This window comes from Ceratotherium simum, chromosome 17 (genome assembly GCF_057802395.1).
Source record: "Ceratotherium simum simum isolate JZ-2026a chromosome 17, ASM5780239v1, whole genome shotgun sequence".
NCBI lineage: Eukaryota > Metazoa > Chordata > Mammalia > Perissodactyla > Rhinocerotidae > Ceratotherium > Ceratotherium simum.
In genome coordinates this window covers 54,053,630-54,075,297 of record NC_141916.1, presented here as the reverse complement: position 1 = coordinate 54,075,297, position 21,668 = coordinate 54,053,630, and the positions used below count along the sequence as shown (strand labels likewise).

The window sequence follows — 21,668 nt, the reverse complement described above, 5'->3', positions numbered from 1 at the left end:
CTTTTTCCCAAAAGTGTATGTGTGTGGGTGAGCATGTGAGAGGAATCCACACTCCTTTTCCGGGACCCAAGAGTGGAGGGGAACACAGCGGCAGTCCTGACTCGCCCCACAGGCCTCAGGGGTTAGAGTCAAGGGTTCTAAAAGGCTCTTTAGGCTGTCTTCCAAAGCCCCAGGCGGGCTCCATTTCTGCCCTTTCCCCACCTCTCTTCACTGTCTGTTTCTCGTCCCACACTACCCCACTCGTCTTAACGACAGCTCTCTCCACTTTCTGCCGGGCTTCCTCTGACTTCCCTAGCTCTCCTGTTGGCCTCTCCCAGGGTTGGGTCTCGGCCCCATCAGCTCTCCTTGGTCCAGTTCATTCCTGCTCTCTTCTTCCCCTCCCTCCTCTCTATCTCGCCTTCCTTTCCCCTCCCTTTCCTCTCTCTCCCTTTCCGCTCCCCCATTTCCTTTCAGCCGGCCGGCGGCTTTGGCACCATGCTCCGGCTCCTCCGGTTGCTGCTGTTACTGCTGCTGCTGCCCCCTCCTGGGTCCCCCGAACCCCCCGGCCTGACCCCGCTGTCCCCGGGGGCGCCCCCTCAGGCCCCCGACTTGCTCTATGCCGATGGGCTGCGCGCCTACGCGGCCGGGGCTTGGGCGCCGGCTGTGGCTCTGCTGCGGGAGGCACTGCGGAGCCAGGCGGCGCTGGGCCGCGCGCGGCGGGACTGCGGGGCGCACTGTGCGGCCGAGCCGGGCGCCGCGCTCCCCGCCGTGCTCCTTGACGCCCCGGGGCCTGACTCTGGGCCGGGACCGGCGCAGGGGGCCTGGGAGCGGCTGCTCCTCCGGGGCGTGCTCCGCCGCGCCGAGTGCCTGACCCAGTGCGGGGCGCAGAAGCTGGGCCCCGGGGGCGCGGCGCGGCTGCGCGTGGGGAGCGCGATCCGGGACGCCTTCCGCCGCCGGGAGCCCTACAACTACCTGCAGAGGGCCTACTACCAGGTGCGAGAGCAGTCCCGGTCGTTTCGTGGGTCCTGCAGGATCCACTCTGCGCCCTACTTCGAGCTCACCAGGAGAGGGCGGAATGCTAGCGCCCGGGACCCGGGGTGGGGCTGTGGGAGGCGGTTGTCGGACCTCTCCTTCGAGTAGGTCCTATCAAAACACGTCAAGTACCCATTGCGGTCGCAGAAGGACAGCCTAAGAGAGAGGGGGAGCCAAGTTGGAATTGGGGGCGGGTTGGAAGTAGATCGATGATGGAGGGAAGAGCCCTGTAATTTTTGTGGGTCTTACTGAGACCGACGTGAGGGTGAGCGCCGCCTCTTTTTAGGAATGAAGCGGAGCGGCTGGGGGCAAAACCCGCCACTGGAGAGGAAGTGTGGGGAGGGGGGTGAGTGTGAGCCTTAACTTGGGGCAGGAGGGAGCTTCGGGAAGTTAAGAGAAGGGAGGCAAGGCTGACAGCCCGTGTGGCCGGGTGTCTGGGGGCGGGGGCAAGGGACACTGCGCAGCTATTAATAAGGCAGCTGTTTGCCTACGTGGCTGGGGAGGGGGGGTGCTGGTCACACACACCTCAGCTCAGGGTCCTAGAGACCTGCGGGTTTTGCCGGTCGCTCAGGTCCCCCGACTTCCCCACCTCACTTAGCCATCACTTCCATCTTGTCTCCAATCTGAGGCCCCCCTACCCATATCCACCCACTCCAAAATCTTCAGAGCCCCTTTTCTTAGCTACCAAACTGCTTAGAGTCCCAACATACTGGTTTCTAGGGGGTCTGGAGGTTGGGAGATGGGCAGTTCTGACTGACAAGTCTTCCAGAAGGCTCAGCGGCAGTCCCAGGTGTGTGTCTGGGGTGGGAAGCCTGGTGGGGGGGCAGAGGTTTGACACTCCCACCTCAGAGCACTGACTCCCTCATCCTTCCCTGGCTCCTCAGCTGAAGAAGTTGGACCTGGCAGCAGCTGCAGCACACACCTTCTTTGTAGCAAACCCAACACACCTGCAGATGCGGGAGGACATGGCTAAGTACAGACGTATGTCCCGGGTTCGGCCCCAGAGCTTCCGGGACCTGGAGACACCCCCATACTGGGTGAGACCCTCAGCACTACCCCTGTCCCACCCCCAGCCTTTGACTGGCTGGATGTAGGGGCCTCGCTGGACTGTGGCCCTGTGCAGCTTAGGCATCAGGAGATCTGGGTACTGTCCTCAATGACCCTGGACGGGGAGTCCCCCTCTGGGACTTAGTTTCCTGCCTGAGGATTACTGTAAAGTCCCATGTTCTAACATTCTGATTCTGAGGCCCACTCCTGTCTTCCCAAGGTGAAGTGGGACATGGAGTCCATGCCCCAAATGAGAGCAACACCCCTCCCCTTCTTTCTACTTCCCAGTCTTGTTTGGCACCCCCTTCCCCAGGATCTCAGGTAACCACTTCCCTCCCCAACAGGCAGCCTATGACACTGGCCTGGAGCTCCTGGGGCGCCAGGAGGCAGGACTGGCAGTGCCCAAGCTAGAGGAGGCCCTGCAGGAGAGCCTGGCACAGATGGAGAGCTGCCGGGCAGGCTGTGAGGGGCCTGAGGAGCAGCAGAGGGAGGAAGAGGAGGAGGAAGGGGCTGGGAGGCAGGGGGGCCTCTATGAGGCCATTGCAGGTAAGGAGCTGGGAGTGCGGGTTTCACGGTGCCGGGGGAGGAACACGCACAAGCTGAATGGCTCATGTGTCCTCCACAGCGCACTGGATTCAGGTCCTGCAGTGCCGGCAGCGCTGTGTGGGGGACACAGCCACACGTCCTGGTCGCAGCTTCCCTGTCCCTGACTTCATTCCCAGCCAGCTGAAGCGGCTGCATGAGGCGTATGCTCAAGGTCAGTTTAGGAAGGGTGAGCCCTGGGGGTGACCAGAGTTGGAAACAGGGAGAGAGAAGGTTTCTCTCTGATGGTATCCTGAGCCCCATCTCTCCATCCCTCCCATCTGTCTCTGGATCTATAGTTGGTCAGGGCTGCATGGGGACCATCGCTTCAGGACTCTAATTTGCTCTCCTTTGGCGCCATTGTGGAAGGCTCAGGAGATGGGTCACAGGGCTCCTTCTGCCCTCGCTGCTTCTCACCTTCCTTTATTCTGTCCTCTCTTCCTCCCCTTTGAACTCTGCTCATACAGCTCAGGTATGTTTGAGTAAGCTTTGGAAAGAAGCAATGGAGGAGCATGTCTGCAGGGTGGGATGCGGGCTTCTCGGTCTCTGTGCCCACCCCACCCTATCGCTCTGTCTCCAGTGGGGAATCTGTCCCAGGCTGTGGAAAATATCCTGAGTGTCCTGCTCTTCTACCCGGAGGATGAGGCTGCCAAGAAGGCTCTGAACCAGTACCAGGCCCAGCTGGGAGAACCGAGACCTGGCCTCAGGCCGAGAGAGGTAACCTCCCCCTCCGCACTGACCCTGTGAGGTGGCCCTAAGTCAGTCAAATATACTGGAGAAGTGACCTGGACCCTGCCCCCCATTCTAGTCACCAAAGGCAACCCCAAGTCCAGCATCTGACTTGTCTCCACTTCAGACTCGACTTCTGAGTCCAAGCGCTAGCCCAGCCCTCTTCCTTGACCCTCACCCCTGCCTGCCCCCACCTTATGCACATGTGCATGCACACTCCTCCCCTGGTTTGAGCCCAGACGCCCTGAAGCTGTTTGAGGGAGGAAAGCCTTAGGGAGAGGCGAGAGGTAAGGCGCAGTGCAGGGTTTAAGGAGCAGTCAGGCTGTCCCCTAGAGCCTGAGGCTGCCCTGCTCCCCTCTTGCCTTAACTTCTCTGCCCCACTTAGCTTCCCCTTGTCTCGTCCCCTTCTCCCTGCTGTCACCCCGCCCCAGGACATCCAGCGCTTCGTCCTTCGATCTCTGGGGGAGAAGAGACAGCTCTACTATGCCATGGAGCACCTGGGGGCCACCTTCGAGGACCCTGTGAGTAACTCCACTTCACCTCACCCGGAGTACTCCCCCAGGAGGAATAACAGCAACGCCCCACATTTAGGTGTCACTTCAGTTTGCAACATGGTTTCCCATTTTTCCACGTCCCTCTGAGGCTTGGAGAGGAGTCTGTCGTCCAGTTTCACCAGGAGAGAGGCTGGTGCCTGTAGTTAAGGGCAGCTTTGGGGTCATGCAGGCCTACGTGTTGGTCTCTCCTCTGCCACAAACAAGCTTTGGACCGTCACTTGCCTCAGCCTCAATTTCCTTACCTGTAAAGTGGGAACAATCACTGATCTTAGAGGGCTGTTGAAGTCATATCATTTGCTGCAAAGCACAGAAAGCTGTGCTGCTGCTACTTTTCCACGTTTCTCTTTGTTGTAGTTGTGAGAGGACGCTAAAGGGCAGAGGTCATTCATAGCGAGTACAAGAGCATAAAGCAGGGTTCCCCCACCTTCTTGGCACTTCTTGGCACTGTTGACATTTGGGACCTGAAAGCTTTGTTGGGGAGGAGAAGGAGCTGTCCTGGGCTTTGTAGGATGTTGAGCAGCTTCCCCGGCCTCTACCCAGTGGGTGTCAGTATCCTGAGTCATGACAATCACAGATGTTTCCAGACGTGGCCTGATGTGCCCTGCAGGCAAAATCGCCCTGTCTGAGAACCATGGACTCCGAAGCTAGTTTAAATCCCAGCTCTGTACTTACTAGCTATGTGATCTTGGGCATGTTACTTGACCTTTCTGTGTCTCGGAATCCTCAAGTGCAAAATGGGCACATTCGTACTACCTGTTTCATAAGACTATTGTGAACTTTAAAGGATAAATTCCACTTCCATGGGTAAAGCTCTTAGAATAGCACCTGGCAAACACTGCTGCGTAAGTTGTTTTGGTTATGTTGTTGTTATTATGGTTATCATTATTATTACAGAGTTTGGCCCAGTGCCCAGGGCTCCCGACAGTGAGTCCCCGGCTTCTCCCACCTCCACCTTCCCCTCTGGAAGCAGGAGGACCTTAATGTGGTAGTTCCGAGTCTAACGTCAGGGATTCAGGGCTGGACTTGGTGGGTGATGGCGCTTTTCCTGGCTGTCCCAGGATCCCTGGACCCCGGCGGCTTTCATCCCTGAGGCTCTCAGAGAAAAGCTCAGGTAGGAGATGGCCTGTGGTGGGAGGGGCCTGCCTGAGCTGGAAGTGAGGGAAGGACTCCTGAGAGGCTGGGTCTGGACTGGCCTGGGCACCCACTGAGCGTGTCTCTCACCCCTGAGAGAGGATCAAGAGAAGAGGCCGTGGGACCAGCAGCCTCCACAGCCGAAGCCCTTGACTCACTGGAAGGGTAAGCTCCTGGGAGAGCAGGAGCCAGGAGCCTGGAGGGTCTAGGGGCTGCCAGCTACTGCTGGGCCTGCCCTTAGGGGACCCTCACCCACCTCTGCCCTGTCCCTTCCCCTGCAGATGTCCTCCTCCTGGAGGGAGTAACCCTGACCCAGGATGCGAGACAGCTGAATGGGTCGGAGCGAGCGGTGTTGGACGGGCTGCTCACCCCAGCCGAGTGCGGGCTGCTGCTGCAGCTGGCCAAGGTAAGAAGACCTGAGAGTAGGGGCACAGTCAGCTAGGGCCCTCAGGGGCCCTCAGGCGCAGCTGCCTGCTCCCAGTCTGCCGTCTCTGGTTCTCCAGTGGGGACTGTGCTTGCCACCACCTCACTGCTGTGGACATTCTTTACAAAGGAATTGTGCTAGAAATTGATAGGAAGAACAAAACAAAAAACAGGCATAAAAAAGGGTGAGTGTGCAGGTGAGCATTCCTTGGTTAGCCAAGAGTGTCGTTGTTGGCTTGGCCAATTGCTCATGGACACACAGGCTTCTCTTCCCATCCGTTGCATCCCCTCCTCGTTTGGGTTGAATGATCCATATTCACCAGGTTGAGTCTGCCATTTCATGAAGCTTCAGTCCTCATTCTAGGCTAGCGCTCCTTCAACACACACTCACTGAGTACCTGCTGTGTACTCGCAACTACTGGGTTCCAGGGAGAGGGAGATGAACACAGACCCTGCCTTCGGGAGCTCACTGTATAGAGAAGGAATCAGACATGGACACACACAGAATGGGTTGTAAGTTTGATTAAAGAAGTATGTACTCGGGGCCAGCCCCGTGGCTCAGCGGTTAGGTGCGCGCGCTCTGCTACTGGTGGCCTGGGTTCGGATCCCGGGTGCGCACCATCGCACCGCTTGTCTGGCCATGCTGAGGTGGCATCCCACATACAGCAACTAGCAGGATGTGCAACTACGACATACAACTATCTGCTGGGGCTTTGGGGAGAAAAAAGGGAAAAAAAGGAGGAGGATTGGCAATAGATGTTAGCTCAGGGCTGATCTTCCTCACAAAATAAAAAAGAAGTATGTACTCATCCCAATAGACGCGCCACGCCGAAACACAAAGTCATAGAAGGCTTACCAGAGGCGTGGCATTTGAGCTCAGTCTTAAGGATGAGTTAACTGGGCAGAGAAGGGGAGGGGAGTCAGGCCACAGGGAGAAGAGCAGGGGTGTTGTGGGAACTGCAGGAGAGCAGAGTTAAGAGCATGGGCCAGCCCAGTGATGGTTACCTATGTGACGTCAGGCAATGTATTTTAATGCCTCTGAGCCTAGTTTCCTCATCTATAAAATGGGGCTAAATACAATGGTTTTGTTGTAGGGTGGTTGGGAGGATTAAATGAGTTAGTACGTGGTAAAGCTCTTAGAAGAGTATAGAAAGTGCTCAGTATTACTGTCATGAGTATCATCAGGCTGATTATTACTCAGAGGTGGGACAGGGGACAGAACCCAGAGGTGGAGGCACAGAGAGAAGGTGAAGGGCCTTCTGTACCCTGCCTGGGAGTCTGGACTTTGTAGATGGTGGACAGCATATTGAAGGACTGAAGGAGGGGGTGACTTCCCTGTTCCTGTAGAACCTCCAGGTGCGGGGTCTGGAGTCTCATCCTGTAGAAGCGGTAGATCCCTCTAGTGGCAGTGTGGAGAATGTGACGGGAGAGGAGAGTGAAGGGGGGACTTTCTGGAGTGATGCAAGAGGGCCACTGTCTTAGGTTAGGTCCTCATTTCAACAGAATGAAGAGAGGGGGACAGATGAGAAATATTGAGAGAATCAAAGATAGAGAAATTAAGGACTAAATCTATGTGGAAGATGATAAAAGAATGGAGTCAAGGATAACTCCCAACTATCGGACCTTCTTTCTGTTCCTTGATCCCACTAAACTCATTCTGGCCCCAGGACCTTTGCACTTGCTGTTTCTCCTGGAACATTTTTCTCTCAGATATTCCAGTGGCTCCTTCATATCATTTGGTTTCAGTTTAGATGTCACCTCGTCAATTAGCTGTGCCCAGACCCCTGCCTGGGCACTCTCAAGGTTGTAACTCTGTATTTTCTTCCTAACACTTATCACCTCTGAATTGATCTGGTTGGTTGGCTTATTTATTTATTTATTTTTTTATCTTAAAATATAAACCCCATGAGAGGAGGGACCTCTTCATGTTCAGCTGTGTCCCCAATGCCTAGAACAATGCCTGGCACATAGTGGGTAGGCAGTACACATTTGTTGAGTGAATGGATACAAGCATAGAAGGTTAGACGGCTTGGGTGACTAGGTGGTCTCTTAGCGATGAGGTTTACATATGGGGTAACCAGGTAGTGGTACTTTAACTGAGTTTCTAAAAGCAGACAGAAGAATAGGTGTCAGGAAAGAGACGTCCAAGTACTGGGAGGCCCCAGGTGATGAGAGTCATGGAGGCAGCTGGGTAATTGGGACTCAGCATCAAGGGTCCTCACATTCTCCAAGAGCATGTCGAGCGGGAAGAGGTCAGAGAGACATGCCTCGGCTGATGCTGTCTCCCCACCTCGAGTCAGCCAGGACCTGGCTTGACCATCGAACTTCCTGCTGACAATGAGAGTGACAATACAGACATGAAGGTAGTCATTCTCTAGGAAAGGGCAGCAGCTCAGAAAAGGAGCCACCAGAGAACTCTGGGAGCTTCTGGCCTTTTCCAGGGAGTGCGAGGATTGGAAGGAAGGTCTTGTAGCCCTGTGGGCAGTGAGGTGGGCGATATCCTGGGGCCCAGGGAGAGTGACTCCACAGCCAACTTCTTCTCTCTTTAGGACGCAGCTGAGGCTGGAGCCAGGTCTGGCTATCGAGGCCGCCGCTCCCCTCACACCCCCCATGAACGCTTTGAGGGGCTCACAGTGCTCAAGGCTGCGCAGGTGAGAGGAGGCACCCATGCCCTGCTCTGATGGCCAGAACTGGAGAAGAGGGTGTGCAGGAGGCTGGGCACCAGGGCCTGGGCTTCTCCTGTGGAGGGGCTCTCCCGGGACTGAGTACCTGAGTCCTCGGCCCAGGGTGGAGGAGGCGGGTATTCCGAGGCCTTGGGGCCTGGGTTGTGATCCTGGAGCCAGCGGAAGGAGCAGTTTGGACTGATGGACAGAGCTGGCTGCTGAGAGACTCCAAACCCATGGGTGGAGAGCAGCAGAAGTAGGCGGGGGCTGGGGCTGGGACCACCCTTCCATTGCCTCCTCTCTTTTGCTGCCTGCAGCTGGCTCGGGCTGGGGCTGTGGGCAGTCAGGGCGCTAAGCTGCTTCTGGAGGCAAGCGAGCGTGTGCGGACCCTGACGCAGGCCTACTTCTCCCCGGAACGGCCCCTGCACCTTTCCTTCACCCACCTGGTATGCCGCAGTGCCATAGAAGGTAACCGCCAGGGATCCCAGCTGCTCTTCCCCAACCTCACGTGCCTGTTGGGCACTGCATACCCTCAGCACCCCCAAATGTGTGGGTTTCAGTCTTCACTCCAGAAAGATCTCGACTCCTCTGCCCAGGTGGGCGCCTGGCGTCTCTGCCCAGCTATAACCCCCGGAGCTGCAGGGTGGGTGTGGATGGTGGTGAGTGGGCACAGGGCACAGGCAATCACCAGGCCCCCTTGCTTCCTAGGAGAGCAGGAGCAGCGCATGGACCTGAGTCACCCGGTGCATGCTGACAACTGCGTCCTGGACCCTGACACCGGAGAGTGCTGGCGGGAGCCGCCAGCCTACACCTATCGAGACTACAGGTGGGCGGCCCCTCCAGGGGTCAGGCAGCTGGGCCTGGGTTGGGGTCTCACTGCCTCCTGTCTTCCCCCCTCCCCAGTGGAGTCCTCTACCTCAACGATGACTTTCAGGGCGGGGACCTGTTCTTCACAGAGCCCAATGCCCTCACTGTCAAGGTAAGTGGGGTGGGGGTTGTGGGGTGTGACAGGGAGCCCAGCTGTGGGCTCAGGATTCAAAACAGAAGGTTCCCAGAGGCAAATGCAGGGAAATGCAGGGCCACCGTAACCCTTTCCTTTCCTGGCCTCCCAGCCCTCTCCACCACCTGTCTGTGTCCAGGGCTCTCCTAGCAGAGGCAGATTACACCTCCCCAGGAGATCTCGGAGTGGCCCCTCCAGACCCTGCCTCCAGTGTTGCCTCACATCCTAAAGGAGGGTAGGGGAAGCACAGGACCCCAAGTCCCTGTTCCAGGTAGAAACTGGGGACTAGAATTGGGTAGGAGAGGGGCGGTGACTTTTCATCGCCTACTGCTTGGTCTTACCCAACTACCTCCTCTGCTTACCACCACCAGCGACCTATAATCCAAGCCCTCCTTGGAGTGGAAAACTGTCCCCAAGATCCTCATCCCCAGTACTCAGAGTCTGGTACTGCACGCATACCCTCAGATTGCTTCACACTCGGTTCAAAGGATTGGGCAGGAAAAGTCAGGGCACTGGGAGAGGGAACCAAGAGGAGGCCCTCGATGGAGGCCCCTCCTCCCTTTGGCTCCAACTCCCCTAGCCTCAGTCTGGCATTTGTGCTCCCCAAAGCACAAGGCCAGATTCCTATTTGCCCCAAGATAGTCCCTGAATTAAGGAGTGGGAAGTGTTGGGCAGGAAAGCTGACCTTCCTGTGCCCCCTGCCCGCATCCTGCTCCAGGGAGTCAGGGCTGGGTCTCTGAGAGGGCCTATCCCTGGAGCTGAACCTGCCCTTCCCGCCAGGCTCAGGTTCGTCCTCGCTGCGGACGCCTCGTGGCCTTCAGCTCCGGTGGGGAGAATCCCCACGGTGTGTGGGCCGTGACACGGGGACGGCGCTGCTCCCTGGCACTGTGGCACACGTGGGCACCTGAGCACAGGGAGCAGGTGAGGAGGAGCGGGAGAAGGAAGGGATGTCCCTCCTGGTGTGTGAAGGGTGGGCAGGCTGATGGATGAAGGGCAGGGGCTGACATGACCCAGGGAGGGTCCTTGGGGCAATGGATGCAGGGTACGGGGTCAGACTCTCCTTTCCCCTCCCCAGGAGTGGACAGAAGCCAAAGAGCTGCTGCAGGAGCCAGAGGAGGAGGAGGAAATGCCCAGCAGAGACCCTGCCCCAGAACCCCCCAGCCGCAGGCTCCAGCGGGTCCAGGACAAGGCTGGGAAGCCGCCTCGGGTCCGAGAGGAGCTTTGAGGGACTGAGCCAGCTCCTTGGGGATGTGGCCACTTGACTTGTGAAGGGCTGCTTTGAGGCCAGGACCCATGAGAAGCCCCCATGTGACAGGAGCAGAACAGCGAGCTCTCTTGCCCTGCACCCCCACCATCTTGGGACTCACAAGAGCCGTCTAGCCCTGAACTCAGAGGACACTGCATGGACTAGCCTAGAGCTCACCAGGCCTGGGGAGCCACTCCTGGCCCCAGCTGATGGACCTCCAGCCCTAAGACAGACAGAGGACACGATGCTTCCCTGGGAAGAACTGTCAGGGGGCAGGGCCTGACGGCCTTAAATGAGGAGGATGAGAGGGGAGGATACCCCACTGCCCTCTCCAAGCTTGTCAATAAAGAACATGAAGACCCCTCAGCCGAGGCCCAAGTCAAGTGTGTCACAGTTTCTGTGGTGGCTGGAGGTGGGAGTGGCTATGGCTGGCCTGGGAGGAGACAGGTGTCTTAGGGCCTCCCAGAGGGGGGCCACTCAAGCCTGTGATTTGTCAGGGAAATCTCAGCCACCTGCTCCCCTCATGCAAATAGACCCTAACCCCTGACAGCTGCTCCTTGGGCCTCCGACTCTAAGCCCTTTCTTCCCTCTCTGAGTTTGGCTGAGACTTAGGGCAGCCTGATCCCTCTGGCTCCTGCCTTCACAGCCCCAGCAGGACCCCGTGAGTCATGGGGCAAGGAGTGGGCCAAACCCCAGGTGGGAGCAGGGGAGGGGGTTGCCCTCCACTTGCCATCCTTTCTTTACCGAAAGCAGGGGCAGTCGTGTCCATCCTTCTCTTGAGATCCCCTGTACCTCCCCCACCCACCAGCATCAGACCCAGGGGCAGCTGGTTGGGGTTTGTTGGGAAGAAGGATTATCCAGATCAGTCCTTCTAATCTAAGCTCCTACCTGCACCCTCCCCATATTCACCGTAACCCTCTTCCCCCACCACCCCGAGCTAAGGAACAAAGTTTTGGGTGTTGACAATGGGTCATCTCTCACCCTTATATTCTGGCTCCTGGCCTGGTTGCTAGGTAGGCCCTGACTGCCAGATCATCACCATTGGTGAGGCCAGGGCCTGGGGGGCCACTGGGGCTGTGATTCTGCTGCTCCTCTGCACCCCTCCCAACCCCAACCCTTAATCCTCACAGCTTTGCTCTAATCCCACAGGGCCTGATGCTCTTTCTCTGCCCACAGAGAGACTGGCCAGGGAAGCACCCCTTCAACCCCTCCTCCCTCCAGGGCTTGTTGTGGGGGCTGCTCCTCTCTATAGCCCCACACTCCTGCTCCCTGCCCTCCCCCCGGCTGGGCGCAAGTCTCTCTAGAAGCCTCACACCTCCCTCCGTCCTCCCCCCCCCCCCCCCCCCGCTGCTGATTTCATTTCCCTGACGTAGTTGGCCCTACCCTTCCCTGTCAGTGTCCCCCACCCAGAGTCGGGGCCAGGCCAGGCCAGCTCCTCTGGCAGCAGAGCTGGGGCAGGTGACAGGCGGGCATCGCAGCTGAGGGAGTGAGGAGGCGCCTGGGAGCTGGAAACCTAGGAGAGGTCCAGGCAGAGCCCAAGTAAGAGGGAGCTGGCCTGGCTCTACTCTCTGGGGCTGGGGGCTGGGGGCTGCAGGGAGGGCTCGGGCAGCGCTGGGGCCACCTGCACAGGACTGCGAACTTGCAGAGGCTAGCGGGGGAGGCGGTGCAGACCCCTCAGTCATTTCCCTGTTTCTTGTAGTGGGCTCCAGCCCTGATGAGGAGTCCGGTGTGGGGTGAGAGGGACAGAAACATGGCCTGGGGGGATCCCCCTACACCCACTCCGTGTTCCTGGCAGGAGCCGGAGCCAGCCCTCGACCTGTCAGCCATGGGGGAGATGGAGCAGCTGCGGCAGGAAGCGGAGCAGCTCAAGAAGCAGATCGCAGTAACCCCAGAACCCTCCCACTGGGGCCCCAGAAAACATGGAGCCGGGGACATGAGGGAGTGTGGCATGGGGGCAAGGGGGCTGGATTTGCTTTTGAGTGACACCTTAGAGACCCCTGACCTGGAAGTGACCAGAGACTTTCTAAGCTTGGATCTCATGTTTGAGATGCCCCCCAAACCCTAGAGCCCCAAGCCCATCTACCTCAGAGGCCCACGCACCCCCCACCGCCACCCTGCCCTTGCCCTCCCCTGATGTCTGCTTTCCCCCCAGGACGCCAGGAAAGCCTGTGCTGACATTACTCTGGCAGAGGTGAGACCTCCTGTCCCCCTGAGGCAGGGCCGGGGGCGGGGCTGCTCCCTGACCAGCAACAGCCTGGTGCTCAAGCTTTAGTCCAGCATGTCCTTGGGACGAGGAACAGCATTAATCAATTCATTCAGCAAACACTTAGTGAGATCTGCTCTGGGCCAGGCACTGTATTGGAGGGAGAGGATGCAGACGCTGGCCCTCTCCAAGTCCGTCCATGAAACAAGAGTGATTACCCACCCGCCGCTCTTGGTGAGGTTGAAGACAGGGAGGGCACTTCGTAAATCAGAAAGCCCTCCCAGACTCTGGTTCCTAGTCGTCTAATACTGCACTACATCGATTCTAAGGTGCATTTTTTCACATTTTGACATCTCTGATGCAGCCAACAATAGTGATACCCTACAATTATAACTGGCAGCACTTTTTCTTTCTTAGTGACTCATAAAAGAATGGTGCTTCTTAGAGTTGGTGGCATCTTAGATTGGATTAAATATGTTAATAATAAGAGTAAACATTTATTTAACACTTACCATGAGCCAGACACTGGGCTAAGTTGCTTAAATACATAATTTCATTTAATTTTCATGATAACCCCATAAGGTAGTTGCTATAAACCTCATTTTACAGGCGAAGAAACAGGCTCAGAGAGGTTAAGTAACCTGCCCAAGATAACAAAGCAAGTAAATGGCAAGTCAAGTCTTTTGACTCTGGAGCCCCAGCCTAAGTCTAGAAGCTTGAGAGTTTAAGGGGCATAGGACCACAAATTTTAGGAGGTGCAGTTCAGGTCACGGCGATGCCCTGGGCGCCAAGCTAAGGAGCTGTCTGAGCTGCAGTGGTATGTGAGAGCAGGCTCCTGGTGGCTTGGGACGGCTGAATGTGGGCCTCTCATCCCAAGTCCGTGTTCAGTGACCTCAACTTGGCAGCTTGAAATTGGTCAAGGTGGGAGTATTTACATGATGGAAATCGCCCTCCCACCCCCCCACCCTACACTGGAGAGGTGGTTGTTAGACACTTAGCAACATGCCCCTCGCCATGCGTGTGTCTGTCTCCCACATCGGTCTAAGCCACTCCGGGGCAGAGACTTATTTCTCTAAGCCTGTGGGCCTTGCTTAGGGCCTGGCACGGAGCAGAAACTTGTACAGGTCAGTGGCTGTGACACTGACAACAGGGCGTGTACTCTGCTCACCCAGATTTCTAATGTCTCTTCTTCTGCAGCTGGTGTCTGGCCTAGAGGTCGCAGGACGAGTCCAGATGCGGACACGGCGGACATTACGAGGACACCTGGCCAAGATCTATGCCATGCACTGGGCCACTGACTCCAAGTGAGGCTTGCGATGTGCCCAGAGGGGAGGGGGAGGCAGGAAGGAGAGGCTTGAGTGACATGGGGTACCCTGTCCCCAGGCTGCTGGTAAGTGCCTCGCAAGATGGGAAGCTGATCGTGTGGGACACCTACACCACCAATAAGGTACCAGCCCTGCCTCCTCGCCCCTCCATCACCCCATCCTTCCTTGGGGGCATTATGCCTACCCTCCTCTACCCTCCACACCTGGGAGCCCAGCTCAGGTCCTGCCTTTGCCCACACCTGCCTTCCTGCAGGTTCATGCCATCCCGCTGCGCTCCTCCTGGGTCATGACCTGTGCCTATGCCCCGTCAGGGAATTTTGTGGCATGTGGGGGGCTGGACAACATGTGCTCCATCTACAGCCTCAAATCCCGAGAGGGCAATGTCAAGGTCAGCCGGGAGCTCTCTGCTCACACAGGTGAGACCCTCTTTCTGTCGCAGGGGGTCTAGGGAAGCCCCGGCCCTGGCGGGTTGTGGCTCTGCAGGCAGGACACTGTCCTAACCACCCCCAGGTTATCTCTCCTGCTGCCGCTTCCTGGACGACAACAACATTGTGACCAGCTCCGGGGACACCACGTGGTGAGGACTGCAAGTTGTGGAGCTGGGGCTTGGGAGGCAGTTCTGTGCTGGCCTTCCTCTGTGACAGCCTCCCTTCCTCCCCACAGTGCTCTGTGGGACATCGAGACCGGGCAGCAGAAGACAGTGTTTGTGGGACACACGGGGGACTGCATGAGTCTCGCTGTATCTCCTGACTTCAAACTCTTCATTTCGGGGGCCTGTGACGCCAGCGCCAAGCTCTGGGACGTGCGTGAGGGGACCTGCCGGCAGACTTTCACTGGCCATGAGTCGGACATCAACGCTATCTGCGTGAGCCCCCTCTGTGCTCCAGCTCCCGGGACAAATTCACGCCCACACATCCTTCATCCCTCCCACAGCTCCCTACCCTTTCTTTTTAACCTTCCACTTCGAAATAACCTCACCTTACAGAAAAGTTGCAAGAATAATAAAAAGAACTCCCATCTAGCCTTCACCCATAGTCACTGCTAACATTTTGCCACATTTGTTTTATCATTTTCTCTGTAGAGGGATGGACGGATAGATAGATAGACAGACAGACAGACATATACACCTAACATTTTGTTATTATTTTTTTCCTCTGGTCTTTTGAGAGTAAGTTGCAGACATCATGCTCTTTACCCCTTAAATACTTTGGTGTATATTTCCTAAAAACAAGGCCATTCTCTTCCATAGCCACAGCATCATTCTTAAAATCAGGAAATCTAATATTGACACAATACTGTAGCCTACAGTCTATACCCAAATTTCACCAATTATCTCAAAATGTCCTTAATTGCAATGTATTTTTCTGTCCAGGAACATGCATTGCATTGCCTTGCCATATCTTTTTAGTTTCCTTTAAACTGGAACTGTTTTTCCACTTTTCTTTGTCTGTCGTGACAAGGGCATTTTTGGAGTACAAACCGATTTTCTGTAGACCTTCCTTCTCTGTGGGTTTGTCTGACATTTGCTCATGATGAGATTCAGATTATGCATTTGTATTTAGCCCTGTTCTTCCACTCTGATCCAGCACACTATAGTCGAAAGAGGCTGAGACAACCTCCGCCCTTCCAGCCACGTGACCCTGGGCAAGCTGCCCTCCCTCCCTCAGCATCATGCTCTCGCCTGCAATGTGGTGGAGATAATGCCTGCCTGCAGCCCTGTAATAGGAGCAAGTGAAGGTTGTCGGGAGCCCCTGGCATGCGGCTGGCTCATGATAAATGTCAGCAGTGGAGACTGAGCTGTTTCCCACCACAGGCCGGGGAAGGGACAGGCAGGGCAGCTGAGGGAAGCAGCTGGCCCTGGAGCCACCAGGCAGGAGTCAGGGAGAGGGCAGGAGAGGCAGCAGGCTGCCCAGGTCTGAGTCCTGACTGCTTTGCTGACTGTCCCCTCAGTTCTTCCCCAACGGAGAGGCCATCTGCACGGGCTCGGACGATGCCTCCTGCCGCCTGTTTGACCTGCGGGCCGACCAGGAGCTGACCGCCTACTCCCATGAGACCATCATCTGTGGCATCACGTCCGTGGCCTTCTCCCTCAGCGGCCGCCTGCTCTTTGCAGGCTACGATGACTTCAACTGCAACGTCTGGGACTCCATGAAATGCGAGCGTGTGGGTAAGGACCAGCTGGAAGGACCCTCCCGCCAGCTCCCCTTGTTGGGACCCTCTCACTGCTGTTCCCTACTCACTGGATAACTCTGAGCTCTACCCCCAGAATCCAGTCCTCCTTAGTTCCTAATCTAGGACCATCTTCTCTCAAAGAAATTTGCTCTAAGCGGCCCTTCTCCACCACCCAATGCCATAGCTGCTCCCTGCCAGAGAAGCTCCTTCTGGTCATCCCCAGACCCGTGGACCTTGAATGTCCAGTCAGTTCTGGGTTTCAGGGGCACCCACTGAAGGAAAGGGTCATCTCGGGGAACTACGCCGTGAGCAGAATCTAGAAGATCCAGAGGGACCTGAGGGCCCTGACCCGACCTAGCGGCTTCTCTAGGACCAGCCTGGTCTGAAGCTGAATCGGATAGTGTGGCTTCTTCTCTAGGGAGACCAGATGCTGAATGAAAACACCAGCCAGAGTCAGGATCCCAATCCTAACTCTGCTGCTTACTTTCTGAGCGCCCCGGGGCAAGTACCTTCTCTCTGGGCCTCAGTCTCTTCACTTGGAAATAGGACTACAGGGTTACCTTCCCCACTGTCTGAAAACAAGGTGCCCTTGTTTTCTCATAGCACACTGACACTTCCCCCACCCCGGGGTTCTTGACAGAGATTGGCCTCAAGAGAATTCCACCCCTTAGAGCTAATCCTTTCAGCCTCCCAGTCTCCACCAGGGCCTGCAGAGTCCATGCCCAGGTTCCCTAACGTAGGATTCCTGCACATGCATACATGCTCCCTGCCAAATCAGCTAGGGAAACAGGCTGACCCCTTTCCCTTCTCCTCAGGCACCCTCTCTGGCCACGACAACAGGGTCAGCTGCCTGGGGGTCACAGCTGATGGGATGGCTGTGGCCACTGGTTCCTGGGACAGCTTCCTCAAAATCTGGAACTGAGGAGGCTGGAGGAGAGGAGGTCAAAAGGCCATGAAGACACTCAGCTTCCCCCTCCCCGGCCCAATTTCTTTACGGTTTTCTCTTCTATACCCCACGCAACCCTGGGCAGCCATTCCCACCAAGCTTTCTCCTTTGAGGGCAGTGGGGAATATGGGGAGTGTGCCTTTGGGAGGCAGAATCAGGGACACAGGGGCAAAGAACTGCCCCCTCTCCTCCCATGGCCTCCTCTCTCCATGGTCCTGACAGCTTCTCCCTGAATGAGCAAGGACAATGGACCCCTCCCCAGCCCCTGGCAGGTCTAGCAGGCTTCTAGTCTGAGGCCCCAGGCCCTAGGATTCCTCCCCCAGAGCCACTACCTTTGTCTAGACCGGGGTGGCACAGGGTGCTCAGCCCCAGGACTGTGGCTTTGGCACCACTTGGGTCCCCTTCTCTTTCATGCTTTCTCCTTTTTCTCTCCTCTTTTTTTCTCTCCTAAAGCACTTGCAATAAAGTGTAGCACCCTGGTATGTCTGTGATGTTTGGCTTCCACCCCACTTCTGTTCCAAAAAGATGCAGGTCCCACTTAAGTAAGAAAGTATTACAGGTGCAATGATAAAGGCCGGGTACCAGGCAGCTTGTGGGCAGAAAGTAGTGGGGAGGCAGAAGCCCCAAGGCTCATGGGGAAGGCCTGAGATGGGTTAGGAGGAGACGGTATTCACCAGGTGGCTGCAGGAGCATGTGCACAACAGTTCACTACAGCCTGCCTATGGTGTGTATGTGTTTGTACAGGAGGGTTACAGTGAGAAGGAATCAGGTTATAAAAGGCCTTGAATGCCAAGCTCAAGAGTCTAGACTTGATCCAAAGGGCAATGGGGAAACATTGAACAGTTTTGAGCAGAATAGTAACGTGATCAGTGATGCTTCTCAGAAAGATCACCCTAGTAGCAGTGTAGGTTGATGAAATGGGGGAGGGGAGACTGGAGGGAACGGAGGGAAACAAGGTAGGAGGGAGGTGGTAAGAAATGCAAGACAGAGAGGCAAGGGAAGGGATGGGGAAGAGACTAAAGATATAAAATCACCAGGATTTAGTGACAAAGAGCTAGGATATGAGATATTAAGAGGGAAGGATTCAAGATGATGGCCAAGGTTTGGGTTTGGGCAACTGGGTGGATACAGAATAGAGCACGAGGAATAGCTTTTGGCACATCACAAATTCAACTTTAGACAAACTGACTTTGAAGTACCTATGGGGAAGCTGGGTAAATGTCAGGGTTACACAGAGATACCTGGAAGTTACTAGAATATAGGTAAGTGATAGCTAAAGCTCTGGAAGAGAACACCTAGGGAGAGAAAGAGGAAAAGACCAAAGACAAGCCCTGGGGAACACCAGGACTGAAGGGACATACATAAAAGAGGCTCGGAGGGATCAGCGAGGGGACACTCAGGCCAGGCAACACAAGGTCCCCAGGATGCCTTTCTACATGCAGAAGACCCGGTGCAAGGGTTAGGTATAACACTTTCTTTTTTTTTTTTAATAATTTTATTTATTTATTTATTTTTCCCTCAAAGCCCCAGCAGATAGTTGTATGTCATAGCTGCACATCCTTCTAGTTGCTGTATGTGGGACGCGGCCTCAGCATGGCCGGAGAAGCAGTGCGTCGGTGCGCGCCTGGGATGCGAACCCGGGCCGCCAGCAGCGGAGCATGTGCACTCAACCGCTAAGCCACGGGGCCGGCCCAAGTATAACACTTTCAAACATCATTTAAAACTACTTCCTTTAATTTACAAGACACACATAAGACACAAACAAAGCCCAAAAAAGCTCTCAGTCCCAGAGTTGGTAGTTTAGGGGGAATTGAAGAAAACAAACGTGTCCAGTCTCCCAGGGACAGAAGGAGTGAGAGTAGTGATTGTCACTAGGCCCCTGGGGAACCCAGTGCTGGGGCCATGCATGGCCTAGTTCTCTACCAAGGGAAAGTGCTGATTTTCCTTGTCATGGTCCTGGCCTTGCTCCCATGCTCGTCCTCCAGTTTTCAGAAGTCGTCCAGTTCCCAGAATGGCCCCTTCCTTTAGTTCCCTAACATTTTCACTCAGGGGAGAAGGCCACTTACCCTGCAAAAGGCAGTGTGTGAGGTCGGGGAGGAAGGGAGGTTGTTTAGGAGAGGGAAGATCGGGTAAAAGGGCCTCCCACCCTCTACATTGAATTCCTAGTGATAGCTTTCACCTTCTCTTCCTTTACCTGTCGTGGTGTCAGAGTCCCAGGAGAGTTGTCATCCTGCAGGATGGTGAGGGGAGATCTCCCTAGTACTTTGCCGTTTGGTTTCCGTCTGTTGCGCTTAGAACCTAGGGTGGGTAAGAAGTTAAAGCAAGGAACCAAAATTAGGGGCTTACAGTTTACTCTTCCTACATTCACCCATGGCCATTATCTCAGAACATTATCCCAACTTCTCTTCACTATACCTTGCCCTTAGATTCTGTACCTGAAGATCGGGGAGTCTCAGGGTCTCTCAAGGGCTTGTCTGAGACATGGCTGGCCGTAGCGGTTTCTGAGGGCTGTCCTGTTTCCTCCTTGGAAAACACCTGCTGGGAGGGGAGCTCAGTTTGGCTCCCAGGTGGCACCTGGTCCTCAAGGGAAAACTGGGTGCCCAGGGGCAAGTCCAATTCAGAAGTTGAAGGTGCCTCTGAGGTCAGCATAGGCTCTGGGGAAAGATTCGATTTGGGGGCTTCGGTCTCAAATACTTCACTCAGCTGTTTCACCAGTGGACTTGGGGGCTCTAGAGGGGAGAAGTGAAGTGGGATAGTGACCCTCTGATAACAAATCATTCAGCAAGGAGGAAAGGATACAGGAGCCTTAGGATTCATGCCCTGGTGAGTGAGGGATTGGAAAGAGAGAAATCAAGGTGAGAGGGAGCAAAATGTTGAGAAAAGAGGGAGATGGGTTCAAAGCAGGAGGATGGAGGCCTCTTTAAGAAGGAGCCCTGAGAGGATGGCTTCATTGACCCTACCCAAGGATGCTAGGCCTTATCAGAATTCCCTTGGCTCAACACTTACCTCCGCTGCTGGTCTTCATAGGTGTCCGTGCAATGCCAAGGGTAGGAGAGCGGGGATCTGAGTCCTGGGCCTCATCAGCACCCTCCAGCTGCTCCCCTGCTGGTAGGTTTGGCTGTGGAGAGCTCTCCACCTATCAAAACCAAAGCCTAGAACAAGTCTGGGCTCTGACTCTTCTTCCCTCCCAGGTCTTTAGCCTCAGGCTGACATTCTAGGCAGGAATTGTCAAGGCCCTCAGACATTCAGTCTACCCCACCCTGACTGACAATGTGGAAAATAAGGCCTCAAAGCAGGGGGGCGTGAGGGCTCTTTCAGAATCAGGTTAGGCAGAGGTCCAAGAATTCAGTTTCTCTGCCTCCCCTACTCCGGCCCAGAGTACCTGGATAGGAGTGCGCAGGATGCCGGCAGTAGGTGAACGGGGGTCCGCCACTCGGGCCAGATGCTTGTTGTGCAGCGGAGGCCGCGCTGGAGTGACTGGGATGCTCTTGGCTGTGCCCATCTCAACCAGGAGGAATAGGGTGGGCAGGGCCCGGCCCAGGGCGAGGAGGTGATGCCTGTGAGAAGTGACTCAGGTCTCAGCCCTTACCGTGACCATGTCCGACCTCTGACACCAGACCCCCCGATCTTCTCAGTTCCCAACTGAGGAACCTCCTGGCCGCTGGGCCAGAGGCCTCTGCGGGGACAATGACTGGTGCAGCTGACAAGGCGGCTCATTCTGGGCATATCGGGTCCTGTAACTTAATAATTTGTTTAAATCACTTACCTGGCCCCAGTCCCACCTTTAGGCGCACAGCAGCTCAAGCCTTAACTCCCGGAAGCTGAGTTTCAAACCTCCCGCCACGCCCCCTCCCTTGACCCTATTGGCTGAGCCGACACAGGCTGTTATAGGCCCGCTACGTGAGACCCGAATCCAGTGGAGAAAGCCATTGGGTTGGGAGGACGTCTGTCACGGGGACCATGGGGCCAATGGACAGCGGCTTGGCTTGCCCAGGAGTGACGCCCCCTCGATAAGGGGACTTTTGTTCCGTATCAGGCTTCGAGTTGTCCATCGTGAGATCTTGAGGAGTGCTAGTCTTTGCTTCTGAGACCTTCAGTTTGTAAACCAAATGATTTTGTTAAAAAAACTAGAATCATGAATTATTACAGATCCAGCTGGAGACGGAGTTACGAACATTTTTCTGAGGCGAGAGAGATCGTAATCCTTATTAGTTGACGGAGTAATCAATCACTCGACACTAGCCTCTCAAACTCCGCCTCATCGGACAGCCCCTTTTCAAACACCAAGCTGACAACTGCCCGTCTATTTTCCGATTGGACAAGTGCCCAGGAAAGTTTCTGGGATTGATTGGTTTAAACAACCGTCAGTTTCTGCTCTTCGATAGAAGGCACGCGAAGGGAGTGTAGGGATCCCAGAGTCGAGCAGCCAAAACTCCGGGGCCCCCCTCGCCGCTCTACGTGCGCTCTGCCTGGAAGAGCGGGATTGGTTCTTCCGACCACAGACTGCACTAGAAGCGCTTTTCATTGGCGTCAGTAGACAGTAGGGCACAGGGTGAAGCGCTAGTAGGCAGGCTCCTTCCAACTGCCGTTCTCGCGCGTCTTCCCTTAGCGCATGCGCCTAACGTGCAGTGCTCAT

General features: G+C 55.8%; 3 protein-coding genes across 6 annotated transcripts; 2 read left to right on the top strand and 1 right to left on the bottom strand.

Moving 5' to 3' along the window:
* Window positions 1-441: 441 nt before the first annotated feature.
* Window positions 442-10,787, top strand: P3H3 (prolyl 3-hydroxylase 3). 2 transcript variants are annotated; one of them, XM_004438701.3, is made up of 15 exons: window positions 443-972; window positions 1,896-2,048; window positions 2,403-2,604; window positions 2,684-2,815; window positions 3,221-3,357; window positions 3,801-3,890; window positions 4,982-5,034; window positions 5,152-5,219; window positions 5,336-5,460; window positions 8,027-8,128; window positions 8,458-8,608; window positions 8,849-8,966; window positions 9,044-9,119; window positions 9,921-10,061; window positions 10,216-10,787. In XM_004438701.3, exons 1-15 carry the CDS (start codon window positions 475-477, stop codon window positions 10,363-10,365), a joined length of 2,196 nt encoding a protein of 731 aa, XP_004438758.1. In that variant the 5' UTR covers window positions 443-474; the 3' UTR covers window positions 10,366-10,787. The 2 variants fall into 2 exon arrangements, 1 of the variants encoding a protein (XP_004438758.1); XR_015555011.1 differs by lacking the exon at window positions 9,044-9,119 and having other exon boundaries at window positions 442-972; window positions 10,216-10,348.
* Window positions 10,788-12,076: 1,289 nt separating this feature from the next.
* On the top strand, window positions 12,077-17,557 carry GNB3 (G protein subunit beta 3). Its single transcript, XM_014793907.2, has 9 exons — window positions 12,077-12,268; window positions 12,539-12,577; window positions 13,787-13,893; window positions 13,973-14,036; window positions 14,168-14,330; window positions 14,425-14,491; window positions 14,578-14,779; window positions 15,865-16,081; window positions 16,902-17,557. Exons 1-9 carry the CDS (start codon window positions 12,101-12,103, stop codon window positions 17,006-17,008), a joined length of 1,134 nt encoding a protein of 377 aa, XP_014649393.1. The 5' UTR covers window positions 12,077-12,100; the 3' UTR covers window positions 17,009-17,557.
* Window positions 17,558-18,748: 1,191 nt separating this feature from the next.
* CDCA3 (cell division cycle associated 3) lies at window positions 18,749-21,472 on the bottom strand. 3 transcript variants are annotated; one of them, XM_004438699.3, is made up of 6 exons: window positions 20,799-21,472; window positions 20,415-20,589; window positions 20,039-20,168; window positions 19,468-19,761; window positions 19,227-19,330; window positions 18,749-19,099 (listed from the first exon to the last, which is right to left on the bottom strand). In XM_004438699.3, exons 2-6 carry the CDS (start codon window positions 20,532-20,534, stop codon window positions 18,944-18,946), a joined length of 804 nt encoding a protein of 267 aa, XP_004438756.1. In that variant the 5' UTR covers window positions 20,535-20,589; window positions 20,799-21,472; the 3' UTR covers window positions 18,749-18,943. The 3 variants fall into 3 exon arrangements, with proteins under 3 accessions (XP_004438756.1, XP_087298953.1, XP_014649394.1); XM_087442827.1 differs by having other exon boundaries at window positions 19,468-19,686; window positions 20,799-21,464; XM_014793908.2 differs by lacking the exon at window positions 20,799-21,472 and having other exon boundaries at window positions 20,415-20,762.
* Between the last annotated feature and the right edge of the window lie 196 nt (window positions 21,473-21,668).